This window comes from Oncorhynchus masou, chromosome 5 (assembly GCF_036934945.1).
Source record: "Oncorhynchus masou masou isolate Uvic2021 chromosome 5, UVic_Omas_1.1, whole genome shotgun sequence".
NCBI lineage: Eukaryota > Metazoa > Chordata > Actinopteri > Salmoniformes > Salmonidae > Oncorhynchus > Oncorhynchus masou.
Genome location: NC_088216.1, coordinates 4,954,903 through 4,972,402, shown reverse-complemented (window position 1 = coordinate 4,972,402; position 17,500 = coordinate 4,954,903). Strand labels below are relative to the sequence as shown.

At 43.9% G+C, this 17,500-nt stretch overlaps 2 protein-coding genes across 10 annotated transcripts in view; both read left to right on the top strand.

Annotated features, from left to right (window-relative positions):
- LOC135531287 (caspase recruitment domain-containing protein 8-like) overlaps nt 1-2,647 on the top strand; it is a 76,552-nt gene extending 73,905 nt beyond the window's left edge. For 7 of the 8 annotated variants that reach the window (XM_064959427.1, XM_064959412.1, XM_064959425.1 and 4 more), the window contains 5 exons: nt 259-593; nt 723-979; nt 1,114-1,242; nt 1,790-1,982; nt 2,250-2,647. In XM_064959427.1, the coding sequence (XP_064815499.1) occupies nt 259-593; nt 723-979; nt 1,114-1,242; nt 1,790-1,982; nt 2,250-2,560 (1,225 nt within the window). In that variant the 3' untranslated portion in view covers nt 2,561-2,647. The remainder of the gene's footprint in view (nt 1-258; nt 594-722; nt 980-1,113; nt 1,243-1,789; nt 1,983-2,249) is intronic. The other variant, XM_064959429.1, reaches the window with a different exon arrangement.
- A 5,766-nt stretch (nt 2,648-8,413) lies between these two features.
- The window catches only part of LOC135531271 (protein GPR108-like), a 39,028-nt gene continuing 29,941 nt past the window's right edge, over nt 8,414-17,500 (top strand). The window contains exons 1-5 of one of the 2 annotated variants that reach the window (XM_064959396.1): nt 8,414-9,550; nt 10,630-10,755; nt 10,830-10,880; nt 13,157-13,242; nt 13,346-13,425. In XM_064959396.1, the coding sequence (XP_064815468.1) occupies nt 9,464-9,550; nt 10,630-10,755; nt 10,830-10,880; nt 13,157-13,242; nt 13,346-13,425 (430 nt within the window). In that variant the 5' untranslated portion in view covers nt 8,414-9,463. The remainder of the gene's footprint in view (nt 9,551-10,629; nt 10,756-10,829; nt 10,881-13,156; nt 13,243-13,345; nt 13,426-17,500) is intronic. The other variant, XM_064959403.1, reaches the window with a different exon arrangement.

The window sequence follows — 17,500 nt, the reverse complement described above, 5'->3', positions numbered from 1 at the left end:
TAAGAATATGAAGTCTTAAAGAACAGTTCATGCCATTTGTCATTTTAAAAGAAACACCAACACTGCTCTTGCCAGAATCCCTTATTTAAGATCTAATTAAACAACTTACATAAACAACGTGAAACTGGCAGTGTGCAGGTATTTATTTAGCTTTAAAGATATCATTGAATTATTCCCACACACCTATAAGAAGCAAACTCAGATGTGCTTTTCCTATTTTAAATGCATTGTATGTCATACATTTGTTATACACTACAGGTTAGAGTGCCCCAGTGCAGGTCTGTTCCAGTGCCCCAGTGCAGGTCTGTTCCAGTGCCCCAGTGCAGGTCTGTTCCAGTGCCCCAGTGCAGGTCTGTTCCAGTGCCCCAGTGCAGGTCTGTTCCAGTGCCCCAGTGCAGGTCTGTTCCAGTGCAGTATAACAGGCCTGGTGTTCAGGATGGAGGGAGAGGGAGAGGTGCTCTATAGGACAGTCCACTGGGACATGAGGCTTCTATCCCAGAGTGGCAAGAGACCTGCAGGACCCCTGTTCATGTTTACATGCCTTAAGGGGTCTGTCAGTCAACTACACCTCCCACACTGTGAGATCTGCCCTGGTAACTACACCTCAAACATACTGTGAGATCTGCCCTGGTAACTACACAGTTAATAAGACAAGTGATTGTAGTGTTTTCTATCTCTTGTTACTTTCTAACCAACAATGCTGTTTTCTTTTTCTTTCCCAGGTGGTGGATGTGACTTCCTGTCTGTAGCCCATGTGACTGATGACATCATTGAGTTTATCCCTCCTCATAAGATAACAGAAACACATGTCATAATAAACATCACTGGATTCTGTGCTTATGGCCTCACCAAGGAGAAGGATGCTCCTGTCTTCCCTATCAAAGCCCAGGTGTTGTTGTTCTACCGTCCATCAGATGACCCTGAACTGGAACCTGTACTGCACGTGTTGTTGCTGCCTCGGAACGTTGTCCGAATGAAGGTGACAACTGTAATGCCATAACGGACATTTTTACTTATTGTCCTATCGGGGATTTGAAATTAATTCTGAATCCTAGTTATTGTTATTGAGAAGATATTTTGCTCTCATCAAGATAATCTACTGCTCTACTCCAGGTGCAAGAGGAGAGGGCGAGGAGGAATGGCATGAGAGAAACATTCATTGAAACAACCTCTGACTGTGAACTGACCCCTGATCAGATTTACAGCCTCTCCACTGATGGGTATCATAAGGTGACACCTAAGGTAGTGATGGTTAATAGTTCAACATCCACTGAATAACAGGAAAAACAGCTGGACTCAATCAGATCCACCCTAAACTCCTGATAACCAACAACTGCATAGCAGCTTCATCGTGTTGATTTAGATGATGTCAGAGAGGAAAAACCAATCAGATGCACTGAGTGACATTAGTAATAATCCCATATAGCCTTGTTACAAGTTGGAACAGTGGAACATGTTGGTAATATACACCTTGATTGGGATGATACAGGTGTGGTTTTGTGACAATGACAAGACCAGCCGCTCAGCGATTCCACCTCCGACATATCACCTCAATAAAACCAATGATCTGCCGTGCAGGTGTCAGGTAGCCTGGGTTAGTGCTGGAACTGACTGAATCAAAGACTTCAAGAGGAAGTTAATGTTGTTCAACACCAATAAAACCAATGATCTGCCGTGCAGGTGTCAGGTAGCCTGGGTTAGTGCTGGAACTGACTGAATCAAAGACTTCAAGAGGAAGTTAATGTTGTTCAACTGACACTGTCTTATGTTTGTCCATTTTTTGATCCAGAACAAGAAGTTTGATAATGATAAAGACTACGAAAACTACACCACAACGTTCGCGGTGTTCTTACCTGCCAAAGTTAAAAAAGCTGAACTGACATTGAAGAAGAAGAAGAATATAGCCTGGTCCATATTAGACCTACTGTCCAGTCTATTTGTGAATCATGAATATCCGTGGAAGGGTTTCTACAGATATCAAGGTAACAGTTCAGATAAAACAGTCCATATTTTGTAAAGCACTAATCGGTGTAATGTAAACTCCTTACTCCCAAGGAGAGACAGGCCTACCGCTGGTCAGAGTAGCATAATTAATGACTATTACTGATGGCCTGTATTGTAAGATCAATACAACTGAATTATACTATTTTTCTGATATATATTTTTCTGATATAAGTTGATCGTACTTTTAACATTCGTAATATATACACTTGAGGTTATAGACCCTTTTTCTCCTCTCTCTGTCCAAGCCCCTCTCCCTGCAGCCACTCCTGCCAAACCCCCTATTTTCCCAGGACAAGACTTCATTCCAAAACATAGGATTGCTCTAGAAACTCGCCTGGGACTCTTGCAGCCCATTCTCTTGCATCTGGAGGATCACAAGGTTCTGAATGCTGAGGAGAGGGAGGAGGTGCTCAGTAAATCCACCAAGACACTACAGAACCAAGCCCTGCTGGACATGGTGGTGAGGAAAGGGGATGAAGCCCAGGAGAAGTTCTACCAGGTCCTGAGAGAAGCTGACCACTTCCTGGTCAGAGACCTGGAGAAGAAGAAAGCCTGAGAGGTTACCAAATGTTGCACGCCCAATTTTTCAGTTTTTGATTTGTTAAAAAAGTTTGAAATATCCAATAAATGTCGTTCCACTTCATGATTGTGTCCCACTTGTTGTTGATTCTTCACAAACAAATACAGTTTTATATCTTTATGTTTGAAGCCTGAAATGTGGCAAAAGGTCGCAAAGTTCAAGGAGGCCGAATAATTTCGCAAGGCACTGTATATATTTTTTTGATATAAGTTGATCACACTTTTAAAATGTGTAATATATACACTTGAGGTTATAGACCCTTTTTCTCCTCTCTCTGTCCAAGCCCCTCTCCCTGCAGCCACTCCTGCCAAACCCCCTATTTTCCCAGGACAAGACTTCATTCCAAAACATAGGATTGCTCTAGAAACTCGCCTGGGACTCTTGCAGCCCATATTACTGCGTCTCCAGGATCGTGGGGTTCTGAATGACGAGGAGAGGGAGGAGGTGGTCAGTAAATCCACCAAGACCCTAGAGAAACAAGCCCTGCTGGACATGGTGTTGAAGAAGGGGGCTCGCGCCCAGAAACACTTCTACCAGGTCCTGAAGGAAGTAGATCCCTGCCTGGTCGAAGACCTGGAAGAGCAGACAGTCTGAGAGGTAACCATGGATACAACAGCATCAGGATATATTATATCACTATACTAATACATGCTCTGAAAGAGACAGACAGTCTGAGGCAGGTCGCCATGGATACAACCTCAGAAGATATCAAAACATTTATCAGAGACAGAGAGCAGCACTTCGAGGAGCTACTGTCTACCAGACAACCTACCTGTGTTACACTGGTACACTGGCTACAGACTACAAGATCAGGGCTACTGTCTACCAGACAACCTACCTGTGTTACACTGGTACACTGGCTACAGACTACAAGATCAGGGTCACTGTCTACCAGACAACCTACCTGTGTTACACTGGTACACTGGCTACAGACTACAAGATCAGGGTTACTGTCTACCAGACAACCTACCTGTGTTACACTGGTACACTGGCTACAGACTACAAGATCAGGGCTACTGTCTACCAGACAACCTACCTGTGTTACACTGGTACACTGGCTACAGACTACAAGATCAGGGCTACTGTCTACCAGACAACCTACCTGTGTTACACTGGTACACTGGCTACAGACTACAAGATCAGGGTTACTGTCTACCAGACAACCTACCTGTGTTACTCTGGTACACTGGCTATAGACTACAAGATCAGGGCTACTGTCTACCAGACAACCTACCTGTGTTACTCTGGTACACTGGCTACAGACTACAAGATGATTGAATTTCTATCTGGAACATGGTGAATGTTGAATCATCTTGGACAGGTCTCAGACAACAACATGTGAGACTTAACATCTACCAGACAACTGACTCGTACTGGACAGCTGTACTGACTGAACACCAGATATATCTCTGTTTAGATATAGAGTATACGTTTCTATAACGGTTAAGAGCATCTTTTAAAACGTACTGACATTATTTTCCAACAATAAGGACTAGTCTCCTTTTGTGATTGGTCAGGAGAAATAGGAGCAACTCTTGAGAGAAGGAATGTGTCCTTTATGTTTGACTTCTCTGACATCACGGACTAAATCCGGCTGAATCTCAGGGACTCATTTCACTCTCTGGGAAAGATGGCATATTGTGTAGTGATTAAATATCTGTTATAGGGTTTTGTAATTGCATGAATCTATTTAATCTCCCTCAATTCAATTGAGATTACAAATACTGTATATCAGCAGTAGGGGGAAACAGCCCCACTGTCCGCCCCACCACAGTTGTGTTTTTGTTGCCTAGCAACAGAGCGTCGCGTAGCATGCTGAAAATAGTTAAAGTGAATATTGTGCTCCTCTATTGTGCATAAAAGGACGTTCAAGGGGAAAACAGTGTTGTCGTTTACAGCTTGTTTTGTAATATCTCAAATGGACATGGCTGTTTAACCATTAAAGATTCCAGCTTTAATCAGCCTGAATGTCAGGGACTCATTTCACTCAGGGAAACATGTTGTATTTTGTAGTGTATAACAGACTTGTGGTCAATTCAGAATTGAATTTAGAATGGCTCATAAATTCAAATCATGAATTTGAATTAGTAAGCAGGATACCGAATTGCAATTCAAGGAAATAGAGTTGAATTCAGTAATATTCAACTGCCTCTTCTATTCTATAGTTGTAGTCTATACAAATATACATCTTGTAAATCAAATGCCAAACATGTTATATACATGAATATAAAATATTGATGAAACAATTGATTTTCAGGACAAACTCTTAAAATGAATGAAAACAAGGAAAATAATACCTGTAGTTATATTTCATTAATCACTTAAATGTTGTTCAATATGGGGAAAATACATTTACCACAATGCATTAGTCTAATGCACAAATTTACCCTAAAGCCTTCAAGACAAAGCCAAACAAATGAAATGGTTGGTGGAAATATAATGGTCTATTCTAAGTACTAATGTTAATAGAGTATATGAACATTGTTTCCAGAGAAAAGTTATATATTCTTTGGTTTCTGGAAGTGTGACCTGTCAGATTCAATGAAACTCATGTCCCTGTTTGTCACAACTCAAAGGCCTATTCGATTCTCTATAGTTGTAGTCTATAAAAATATACATCTTGTAAATAAAATACCAAACATAGGACTTTAGTCACTTTGGTGTAACTTCGGTGTAACAGGGGCCTCTGGCTGGGCAGAGTACTGTTGGACTTTAGTCAGTTCGGTGTAACAGGGGCCTCTGGCTGGGCAGAGTACTGTTGGACTTTAGTCACTTCAGTGTAACAGGGGCCTCTGGCTGGGCAGAGTACTGTAGGACTTTAGTCAGTTCGGTGTAACAGGGGCCTCTGGCTGGGCAGAGTACTGTAGGACTTTAGTCAGTTCGGTGTAACAGGGGCCTCTGGCTGGGCAGAGTACTGTAGGACTTTAGTCACTTCGGTGTAACAGGGGCCTCTGGCTGGGCAGAGTACTGTAGGACTTTAGTCACTTCGGTGTAACAGGGGCCTCTGGCTGGCCAGAGTACTGTAGGACTTTAGTCAGTTCGGTGTAACAGGGGCCCCTGGCTGGGCAGAGTACTGTAGGACTTTAGTCACTTCGGTGTAACAGGGGCCTCTGGCTGGGCAGAGTACTGTAGGACTTTAGTCACTTCGGTGTAACAAGGGCCTCTGGCTGGGCAGAGTACTGTAGGACTTTAGTCACTTCGGTATAACAGGGGCCTCTGGCTGGGCAGAGTACTGTAGGACTTTAGTCAGTTCGGTGTAACAGGGGCTTCTGGCTGGGCAGAGTACTGTAGGACTTTAGTCAGTTCGGTGTAACAGGGGCCTCTGGCTGGGCAGAGTACTGTAGGACTTTAGTCACTTCGGTGTAACAGGGGCCTCTGGCTGGCCAGAGTACTGTAGGACTTTAGTCAGTTCGGTGTAACAGGGGCCTCTGGCTGGGCAGAGTACTGTAGGACTTTAGTCACTTCGGTGTAACAGGGGCCTCTGGCTGGCCAGAGTACTGTAGGACTTTAGTCACTTCGGTGTAACAGGGGCCTCTGGCTGGCCAGAGTACTGTAGGACTTTAGTCACTTCGGTGTAACAGGGGCCTCTGGCTGGGCAGAGTACTGTAGGACTTTAGTCACTTCGGTGTAACAGGGGCCTCTGGCTGGGCAGAGTACTGTAGGACTTTAGTCACTTCGGTGTAACAGGGGCCTCTGGCTGGGCAGAGTACTGTAGGACTTTAGTCACTTCGGTGTAACAGGGGCCTTGCTGTGCGGCCCTACCAACCCTTCTATTTATTCGTAATGGCCCTTTGCGTGAGTTGGATTTGTCCCTTCGTTCACGTTGTCACTCCCTTTATAGGTCTATCGTGGGCTCTTAGAGTATTATATTCCTTCTAACTACTCAAGTTTATACTAAGATCTCCTTTATTAACCACCAATTATTTGTTAGCTCTATTCGCTGTACAATGATGGCTCTCTTATTACATCATTCTGATTCACCCTTCTAAGTCTACGTCACTGACGCCCATAGCTCTGCTTCCGTGGTCTGAGGAGCAGATTCCACTTGGTGATACCAGCTGGTTGTTTCCACTGTTGGGGGTGGTGTTTCAAGTCTCAGCTGAGAGGAGTCTATGATTGGTATCTCCTCTGTCTCCCCCTGGTGTCCAGTATCAGTAGGTGCAGCCCGTGGTTCCATGAGGGCCCATGGATGTCCTGTAGCAGAGTTGTCTTCCCATGTAGAGGGATCCCTGTTTGTCACAACTCAAATGCCTATTCGATTCTATAGTTGTAGTCTATACAAATATACATCTTGTAAATAAAATGGCAAACATATTATATACAGTGGGGCAAAAAAGTATTGTCAGCCACCAATTGTGCAAGTTCTCCCACTTAAAAAGATGAGAGAGGCCTGTAATTTTCATCATAGGTACACTTCAACTATGACAGACAAAATGAGAAGAAAAAAAATCCAGAAAATCACATTGTAGGATTTTTTATGAATTTATTTGCAAATTATGGTGGAAAATAAGTATTTGGTCACCTACAAACAAGCAAGATTTCTGGCTCTCACAGACCTGTAACTTCTTCTTTAAGAGGCTCCTCTGTCCTCCACTCGTTACCTGTATTAATGGCACCTGTTTGAACTTGTTATCAGTATAAAAGACACCTGTCCACAACCTCAAACAGTCACACACCAAACTCCACTATGGCCAAGATCAAAGAGCTGTCAAAGGACACCAGAAACAAAATTGTAGACCTGCACCAGGCTGGGAAGACTGAATCTGCAATAGGTAAGCAGCTTGGTTTGAAGAAATCAACTGTGGGAGCAATTATTAGGAAATGGAAGACATACAAGACCACTGATAATCTCCCTCGATCTGGGGCTCCACGCAAGATCTCACCCGGTGGGGTCAAAATGATCACAAGAACGGTGAGCAAAAATCCCAGAACCACACGGGGGGACCTAGTGAATGACCTGCAGAGAGCTGGGACCAAAGTAACAAAGCCTACCATCAGTAACACACTACGCCGCCAAGGACTCAAATCCTGCAGTGCCAGACGTGTCCCCCTGCTTAAGCCAGTACATGTCCAGGCCCGTCTGAAGTTGGCTAGAGAGCATTTGGATGATCCAGAAGAAGATTGGGAGAATGTCATATGGTCAGATGAAACCAAAATAGAACTTTTTGGTAAAAACTCAACTCGTCGTGTTTGGAGGACAAAGAATGCTGAGTTGCATCCAAAGAACACCATACCTACAGTGAAGCATGGGGGTGGAAACATCATGCTTTGGGGCTGTTTTTCTGCAAAGGGACCAGGACGACTGATCCATGTAAAGGAAAGAATGAATGGGGCCATGTATCGTGAGATTTTGAGTGAAAACCTCCTTCCATCAGCAAGGGCATTGAAGATGAAACGTGGCTGGGTCTTTCATCATGACAATGATCACAAACACACCGCCCGGGCAACGAAGGAGTGGCTTCGTAAGAAGCATTTCAAGGTCCTGGAGTGGCCTAGCCAGTCTCCAGATCTCAACCCCATAGAAAATCTTTGGAGGGAGTTGAAAGTCTGTGTTGCCCAGCAACAGCCCCAAAACATCATTGTTCTAGAGGAGATCTGCATGGAGGAATGGGCCAAAATACCAGCAACAGTGTGTGAAAACCTTGTGAAGACTTACAGAAAACGTTTGTTGTTGACCAAATACTTATTTTCCACCATAATTTGCAAATAAATTCATTAAAAATCCTACAATGTGATTTTCTGGATTTTTTTCCCTCATTTTGTCTGCCATAGTTGAAGTGTACCTATGATGAAATTTACAGGCCTCTCTCATCTTTTTAAGTGGGAGAACTTGCACAATTGGTGGCTGACTAAATACTTTTTTGCCCCACCGTATGTGAGGTATTCTGACATTTTTGAGGACCACTTTTGGCCCTGGGGCCTACTTTCAGAACTACTGGCTGAAAAGTATACAGAAGTACCTGATAATCCCTTTAACTGTCTTGAATTAGCTTCATGTCTCAGGTAAAGTCACTGCTCAGGGACTTTGCTTTTTAATGGTTGAATAAGATGAGAGAGAAAAAAGAAGGAACCCGCCGCACTGCTCTTGGTAGTATCACTGCTCTTGGTAGTATCACTGCTCTTGGTAGTATCACTGCTCTTGGTAGTATCACTGCTCTTGGTAGTATCACTGCTCTTTAGTAAGCTTTACATTTCGGCCTCACGGCCTTCCTCAGAGCTTTAAGGGAAATATGTTTTATATATTTGTATATAGGAGCTTGCATTTCACTGTGCCATTTACACCCACTGTATTCTGTGTACGTGATTCATAAACGTTTGATTTGATTTATAGTAGACTACACTGCACAAGTATATAAAGGTATTTTCATATATTTTTTAAGCTTTTAATATTTCTACATCTTTATCCCTACACAAACACATGTATCTGATCCATTCATTCATGCATGAAATCCTTCATTTCATTGAATTAAGAAAAACAGTCATTATGAGATTATTGTGGTCACAGGTCACAACGTGCAGTCACCATCATCATCATATTGGACGGACTTATTTTAGTCTAAACCTGACTGATGCATTGAGAACAAACATTTATTTCTCAGGAAACGATATTCAGTCTTTGGAGAAGACTGTTTAAACCTTAGCTCGTGTTTTCTGTTGTCCTACACCCTCCCTCCGCCTGGGAGCACCGCAGCAGAGTGGGCACCGGTTACTCTGGTGACGTGTAAATAGCTATGATACCAGGAAGTGTGAACTAGGGAAGCAAAATAGTTTGGGTAAATTGATTATTTTCACTCGTTATCAAGGAATATAATTTATTCTGTAGTGAATAGGTGTATACTCTAGTTGTGTAACATATTACCAGCCGTCTAGTGAGCTACCATGGGACGACATGGGGGCGTTGGTTTAGCGGTTTTCGTACTCGTGCTGGCCTTTTGCGAGGCAAGAAGACACAAACTCGCCCTAAAGGTAAAATAACACCAACCTTGCTTTAACGTTACTTCATATACGGTGTGCTCTCAGGTAATGTGTACTTATAGCCAATAATATGCGAACTTGGGATAGTGGGAGCAATGTTTTTCCCTTTTCAGCCATAGCTAAGCTAGCTGGCTAACGTGTAGCACTTGTTTAGCACCTACGTCAGGGGAATTCTGCAACTGTTTACTAGCTACTACTAATCACTTAACTTTGCCAGCTATTTAGTTGGCCTGCTAACTAGGCAACCTTTTAATGTGTCTGTGATTTTTACACTTGACTGTCAAAGAAACGTTGCAGTTAAACAACTAGAAAATGGCTAGTTAGTTAGCTGTCTAACGTTACATCAGCTGAGATGTTAAAGCAGTCAGATGGCTAAGTTGGCTCGATACACTTATCTACAACCTCAAGGTTCTCATGATCCATTTTTCACATTGATATTTGTCATACTTGGATAACAAATGCCACCTCTCTCCCTTCTCCTTTCTCACCTCGTCAACCCCCCCTCAAACTCTCTTTCCCTCTCCTCCCTCCAACCCGTCTCTCCCACTCTCCCCCCATCTCTCTTGCCCCATCCCTCCCACTCTCTCCCCACCTCTTGCCCCATCCCTCCCACTCTCTCCCCCATCTCTTGCCCCATCCCTCCCACTCTCTCCCCCATCTCTCTTGCCCCATCCCTCTCTCTCCCCCACTCTCTCCCCATCTCTTGCCCCATCCCTCTCTCTCACCCCACACTCTCTCCCCATCTCTCTTGCCCCATCCCTCTCTCCCCACTCTCTCCCATCTCTCTTGCCCCATCCCTCTCTCCCACTCTCTCCCCATCTCTCTTGCCCCATCCCTCTCTCCCCCCATCTCTCTTGCCCCATCCCTCTCTCCCACTCTCTCCCCATCTCTCTTGCCCCATCCCTCTCTCCCTCCCCCCACTCTCTCCCCATCTCTCTTGCCCCTTCCCTCTCTCCCTCCCCCCACTCTCTCCCCATCTCTCTTGCCCCATCCCTCTCTCCCTCCCCTCCATCTCTCCCTCCACCTCTCTCTCCCTCCCCTCCATCTCTCCCTCCATCTCTCTCTTTCAGAATGACTCTAGGTTTGTGGTTCATCTCAACACCTTTGGTTTCTTTGCCAACGGAACCCTGGACGTCAACGTTCTCTCCCTGAGACTGCCCGAGGACAATAGCAAGCACCCTGTGAGAACAACTGATGTGTGTGCAGCTTCATCTCTGGCTATATTGTCTCCAGTTAGTGAATTGTATCATTGTTTTCTCTCTCCATATAGGTGGGATTCAGTCTCTCCAAGTCTCGTGTTAATGGAGTGCTGTCCTACACAGTGAGTAGATCTCATCAAACCAAATCTCTTTTGCAACTCTTGCGTTATCTGAAATGAATGCACTCTCTAGAACGACCCGCCAGCCAATCAAAATCGACTGTTCAACAATACCATGGTATTGGTTAAACTATCAAGTAGATAAGGTGAGATATAGACTACTATGTGAGACATTTGGTGTTTCTCAAAATGCAATCTACTGTGCTCCGAGCACTGGAGGGTCGATACATGAGTCCAAATCAAGGTGAAACAGGGCGTGAAGGACACTTCTCCGATGTGTATTCCATTTGTTCCATATTTTTGTTTGTATTTTGACATATGAAAATATCACGTGTCGATGGAGAGTATGAACAGAAATATGAAATAACCCAAGAAAAAAACGTTGGTAAAAAAAGTATAAAAATGATTTGATCTGAAGCAAATATTGCCTATTCACCTTTCATATGTTCCCTGAATACAATATTTTGTCTTGATACGTTTAATAAATACATGTGTTCATTTTGGCATGTTTGCCGGCCCACGATACCCACTGTAGTGAGCGTAGATCGCAAGCCCATAGTAATTCAATAGGGCTAACGTTAGCTAGCTAGCTGAAGTAAGACTTTTGCTTTGTGTATATCTTGTTTGGTCTCTATTGTTGCCATTGTCCTGGCTGGGAGAAGGTTCAGTGAACGGGAAGTGAAGCGCGAGGTAACACACGAGGGGGTAGGAGCAGCGCGAGGGGAGCGGCGGCGCAAGGGGGAGCGGGGGGAGGAGCGGCGCGAGGGGGAGGAGCGGCGCGAGGGGGAGGAGCGGCGCGAGGGGGAGGAGCGGCGCGAGGGGGGAGGAGCGGAGCGGCGCGAGGGGGAGGAGCGGCGCGAGGGGGGGGAGGAGCGGCGCGAGGAGCGGCGCGAGGGGGAGGAGCGGCGCGAGGGGGGGAGGAGCGGCGCGAGGAGCGGCGCGAGGGGGGAGGAGCGCGCGAGGGGGAGGAGCGGCGCGAGGAGGGGAGGAGCGGCGCGAGGGGGGAGGGGCGGCGCGAGGGGGGAGGAGCGGCGCGAGGGGGAGCGGCGCGAGGTAACACGCGAGGGGGGAGCGGGCGCGAGGGGGAGCGGCGCGAGGTAACACGCGAGGGGGGGAGCGGCGCGAGGTAACACGCGAGGGGGAGGGGGCGGCGCGAGGTAACACGCGAGGGGGAGGGGGGGCGGCGCGAGGTAACACGCGAGGGGGGGGGGAGCGGCGCGAGGTAACACGCGAGGGAGTGAAAGTGCTGCTGAAATGTACTTGTTTTATGTGTTCTCCACACTCGTCCTCACAAGAACAACCTCGGAGAAAGCACTTGTAGCACGGTAGTATGCATATTGAGAAGCTCCCATTTATGTTTTACTATCAGTAAATATACTAGATAATACATTGTTTAAGTACCGTTTCATTTGATATTAACCACATTTTTTTTCTGCCTTACGATCTAAAGAAGCCGCTGGGTCGTGTTATAAAATGATTAGAAAATTGTGTTTTATACATTTGGTGAAATGTTTAAAGCAACAGCAACTCGTCTCTTATATGCGCCGGTCCAACAATGTCCACTTCACTTTCATATCACGTGTGCTGTAATCCACCGGTCTCATCCCGTACCTGACCTCACTCACCTGCTCCTCTCCGTCAGCTCTTCCTGCTCATCTATTCCTCCATCAGTTTGTAGCCGTGATGGCGAGTGGGGGATGCAGACTCTGACCAGTCTTCTGCTCTTACACTTGATACATTGGAGCAGAGTGAGCAAAGTTGGTTATCATTTAATCCCTGGTATAACCAAGAGCACACAGGCCACACCAGTCTGATAGGCTTTGCACGTTTGCTGTCGAGCAGCAATACCAGAGAGAGAACAGCTTTGCGACAGTCAAGCAGTTTTACAGCAACGAAAACAGCTTCTCTAGTTGAAAAGGTTCAGGAAATGACTAAATGACTTCTATTACTGGAGCTACCGTATTTCTTCCTGGGTGATTTTTGCTCACATTTGTTATAATTTCACAAACCGTGTCACGGGGCGTTTTAAATCTTTCCCCATGTCGCTTGTTATTGTTTTGATAACAAACAATGTTGTTCAGTCATGTTACCTAGCAACCTGGTAACGTGCCGATTGTTCTAGGCGAATTTTGATTGGCTCAGGAAGAGAGGACAAGGGTCTGCTGTTCTTGAGATGTTCTTTCAGGGTAGGATTCATATAGGCCTAATGTAATGTTTCTAAAAGGTTGTGGTAAGGTTGTACAAGGTTGTGTAGTAATGTTGTAATGTTTGTTCTCCAGGCGGAGGAGACGGAGGTGTGTCCGCTCAGCAAACACAGCGGTGTTGAGCCCCTCTTCCTCTTCCTCATTGACACCAACAACCTCAGGTACGGTTGTCTGAGAGAGATCAAATTAGCTGTGTTCTTGTGTCTAGTGAAAACATGTACGCGTGTCAAAAACAAACTGTTTGTGTCCTCATCTCAACTGTAGAGTCCATGTGAGGTCTTTTGGAGATCAGGACAGCGCCTTGACCCAGCCGAAGACAGACAAGACACTCACTGAAGAGTCAGGTCAGCAGTATTTACCTCCCCTGAGTACAACGCAGTGGCGTAGTGCAGTCCCCCCCGGGGGGGGGATGTTGCCATGGTGCAGAAAGAACTGTCGTTTTATATGCTATAGTCTCATGGCTATTTCACACATTTTGCCATGAGGCTGAGAGAAAAAATTGCCGTTTTAGAGCTCAGAGATGGCAACTTTTTTCCCCACAAATATTTGTCTGAATATTAATTTGAAATATATATATATATATATACATACATACATACATACATACATACATACATACATACATACACTGAGTGTACAGAACATGATGAACTTTACAGACCATGAGTGGTCTTGCTGCTCTGCATGTACTGAGGTCATTAAAAACAGGGTCCTTATAGTATAGCTGCCCCTGCGTATTCCTGATTCATTTTTCAATTTTAGAATAATCTGACGGAGTTGACTAAGTCTCTGGACAAATCTTTTAGGAATCAGGTTTAAGATAAATATTATTTTTGGGCTATTGCAAGAAACTACATACAATATTTTGTCAGTTAATATTCATTATTGCCCGTTTTTTTTTTTTAATTTTAAACATTTTATTGGGAGCATTTGAAATTGAGATCCTTTGCACCAAACAAGAGAATTTCCAGGAATAAGAACCAAAATGGAAATTAATAATATTGAAAGTAATAGGAAAATTCCCAAAGCAAATGTTTTCCCTTTATAAAATTTCACACATTTTCAGTCTCAACTTTCAAGAATTCATGACTTAATTTCATGCTGTTCTACACATTTTGCCATGAGGCTGAGTAGCTACTGTTTCTTGTCATAAATAATGATTGAAGGAAAGACTTATGTGTTCGTATGCTGTCTGGCGGGCCTGAACTCCAGGGAGAACCCAACCCAACCCAACCCCACCCAACCCAACCCCACCCCACCCAACCCCACCCAACCCAACCCAACCCAACCCCACCCCACCCAACCCAACCCAACCCCACCCAACCCAACCCCACCCCACCCAACCCCACCCAACCCCACCCCACCCAACCCAACCCAACCCAACCCCACCCCACCCCAACCCAACCCAAAAAACACTACAGAGTAGGGTTGTCTTTATATGTAACCTGTTGTGTTGTCTTTATATGTAACCTGACTACAGAGTAGGGTTGTCTTTATATGTTACCTGACTACAGAGTAGGGTTGTCTTTCTATGTAACCTGACTACAGAGTAGGGTTGTCTTTATATGTAACCTGACTACAGAGTAGGGTTGTCTTTATATGTAACCTGACTACAGAGTAGGGTTGTCTTTATATGTTACCTGACTACAGAGTAGGGTTGTCTTTCTATGTAACCTGACTACAGAGTAGGGTTGTCTTTATATGTAACCTGACTACAGAGTAGGGTTGTCTTTATATGTTACCTGACTACAGAGTAGGGTTGTCTTTCTATGTTACCTGACTACAGAGTAGGGTTGTCTTTCTATGTAACCTGACTACAGAGTAGGGTTGTCTTTATGTGTAACCTGACTACAGAGTAGGGTTGTCTTTATGTGTAACCTGACTACAGAGTAGGGTTGTCTTTATATGTAACCTGACTACAGAGTAGGGTTGTCTTTATATGTAACCTGACTACAGAGTAGGGTTGTCTTTATATTACCTGTTGTGTTGTCTTTATATGTTACCTGACTACAGAGTAGGGTTGTCTTTATGTGTAACCTGACTACAGAGTAGGGTTGTCTTTATGTGTAACCTGACTACAGAGTAGGGTTGTCTTTATATGTTACCTGACTACAGAGTAGGGTTGTCTTTATATTACCTGTTGTGTTGTCTTTATATGTTACCTGACTACAGAGTAGGGTTGTCTTTATGTGTAACCTGACTACAGAGTAGGGTTGTCTTTATGTGTAACCTGACTACAGAGTAGGGTTGTCTTTATATTACCTGTTGTGTTGTCTTTATATGTTACCTGACTACAGAGTAGGGTTGTCTTTATGTGTAACCTGACTACAGAGTAGGGTTGTCTTTATATGTTACCTGACTACAGAGTAGGGTTGTCTTTATATGTAACCTGACTACAGAGTAGGGTTGTCTTTATATGTAACCTGACTACAGAGTAGGGTTGTCTTTATATGTTACCTGACTACAGAGTAGGGTTGTCTTTATGTGTAACCTGACTACAGAGTAGGGTTGTCTTTATGTGTAACCTGACTACAGAGTAGGGTTGTCTTTATATGTAACCTGACTACAGAGTAGGGTTGTCTTTATATGTTACCTGACTGGACAGAGTAGGGTTGTCTTTATATTACCTGTTGTGTTGTCTTTATATGTTACCTGACTACAGAGTAGGGTTGTCTTTATGTGTAACCTGACTACAGAGTAGGGTTGTCTTTATGTGTAACCTGACTACAGAGTAGGGTTGTCTTTATATGTTACCTGACTACAGAGTAGGGTTGTCTTTATATGTAACCTGACTACAGAGTAGGGTTGTCTTTATATGTAACCTGACTACAGAGTAGGGTTGTCTTTATATGTTACCTGACTACAGAGTAGGGTTGTCTTTATGTGTAACCTGACTACAGAGTAGGGTTGTCTTTATGTGTAACCTGACTACAGAGTAGGGTTGTCTTTATATGTAACCTGACTACAGAGTAGGGTTGTCTTTATATGTAACCTGACTACAGAGTAGGGTTGTCTTTATATTACCTGTTGTGTTGTCTTTATATGTTACCTGACTACAGAGTAGGGTTGTCTTTATATGTAACCTGACTACAGAGTAGGGTTGTCTTTATATGTAACCTGACTACAGAGTAGGGTTGTCTTTCTATGTAACCTGACTACAGAGTAGGGTTGTCTTTATATTACCTGTTGTGTTGTCTTTCTATGTAACCTGACTACAGAGTAGGGTTGTCTTTATATGTAACCTGACTACAGAGTAGGGTTGTCTTTATATGTAACCTGACTACAGAGTAGGGTTGTCTTTATATGTTACCTGACTACAGAGTAGGGTTGTCTTTATATGTAACCTGACTACAGAGTAGGGTTGTCTTTATATGTTACCTGACTACAGAGTAGGGTTGTCTTTATATGTAACCTGACTACAGAGTAGGGTTGTCTTTCTATGTAACCTGACTACAGAGTAGGGTTGTCTTTATATTACCTGTTGTGTTGTCTTTCTATGTAACCTGACTACAGAGTAGGGTTGTCTTTATATGTAACCTGACTACAGAGTAGGGTTGTCTTTATATGTAACCTGACTACAGAGTAGGGTTGTCTTTATATGTTACCTGACTACAGAGTGACTACAGAGTAGGGTTGTCTTTATATGTTGACTACAGAGTAGGGTTGTCTTTATATGTTACCTGACTACAGAGTAGGGTTGTCTTTATATGTAACCTGACTACAGAGTAGGGTTGTCTTTATATGTAACCTGACTACAGAGTAGGGTTGTCTTTATATGTAACCTGACTACAGAGTAGGGTTGTCTTTATATGTAACCTGACTACAGAGTAGGGTTGTCTTTATATGTTACCTGACTACAGAGTAGGGTTGTCTTTATATGTAACCTGACTACAGAGTAGGGTTGTCTTTATATTACCTGTTGTGTTGTCTTTCTATGTAACCTGACTACAGAGTAGGGTTGTCTTTATGTGTAACCTGACTACAGAGTAGGGTTGTCTTTATATAACCTGACTACAGAGTAGGGTTGTCTTTATATAACCTGACTACAGAGTAGGGTTGTCTTTATATAACCTGACTACAGAGTAGGGTTGTCTTTATATGTAACCTGACTACAGAGTAGGGTTGTCTTTATATGTAACCTGACTACAGAGTAGGGTTGTCTTTATGTGTAACCTGACTACAGAGTAGGGTTGTCTTTATATGTAACCTGACTACAGAGTAAGGTTGTCTTTATATGTTACCTGACTACAGAGTAGGGTTGTCTTTATATGTAACCTGACTACAGAGTAGGGTTGTCTTTATATGTAACCTGACTACAGAGTAGGGTTGTCTTTATATGTTACCTGACTACAGAGTAGGGTTGTCTTTATATAACCTGTATATGTAACCTGACTACAGAGTAGGGTTGTCTTTATGTGT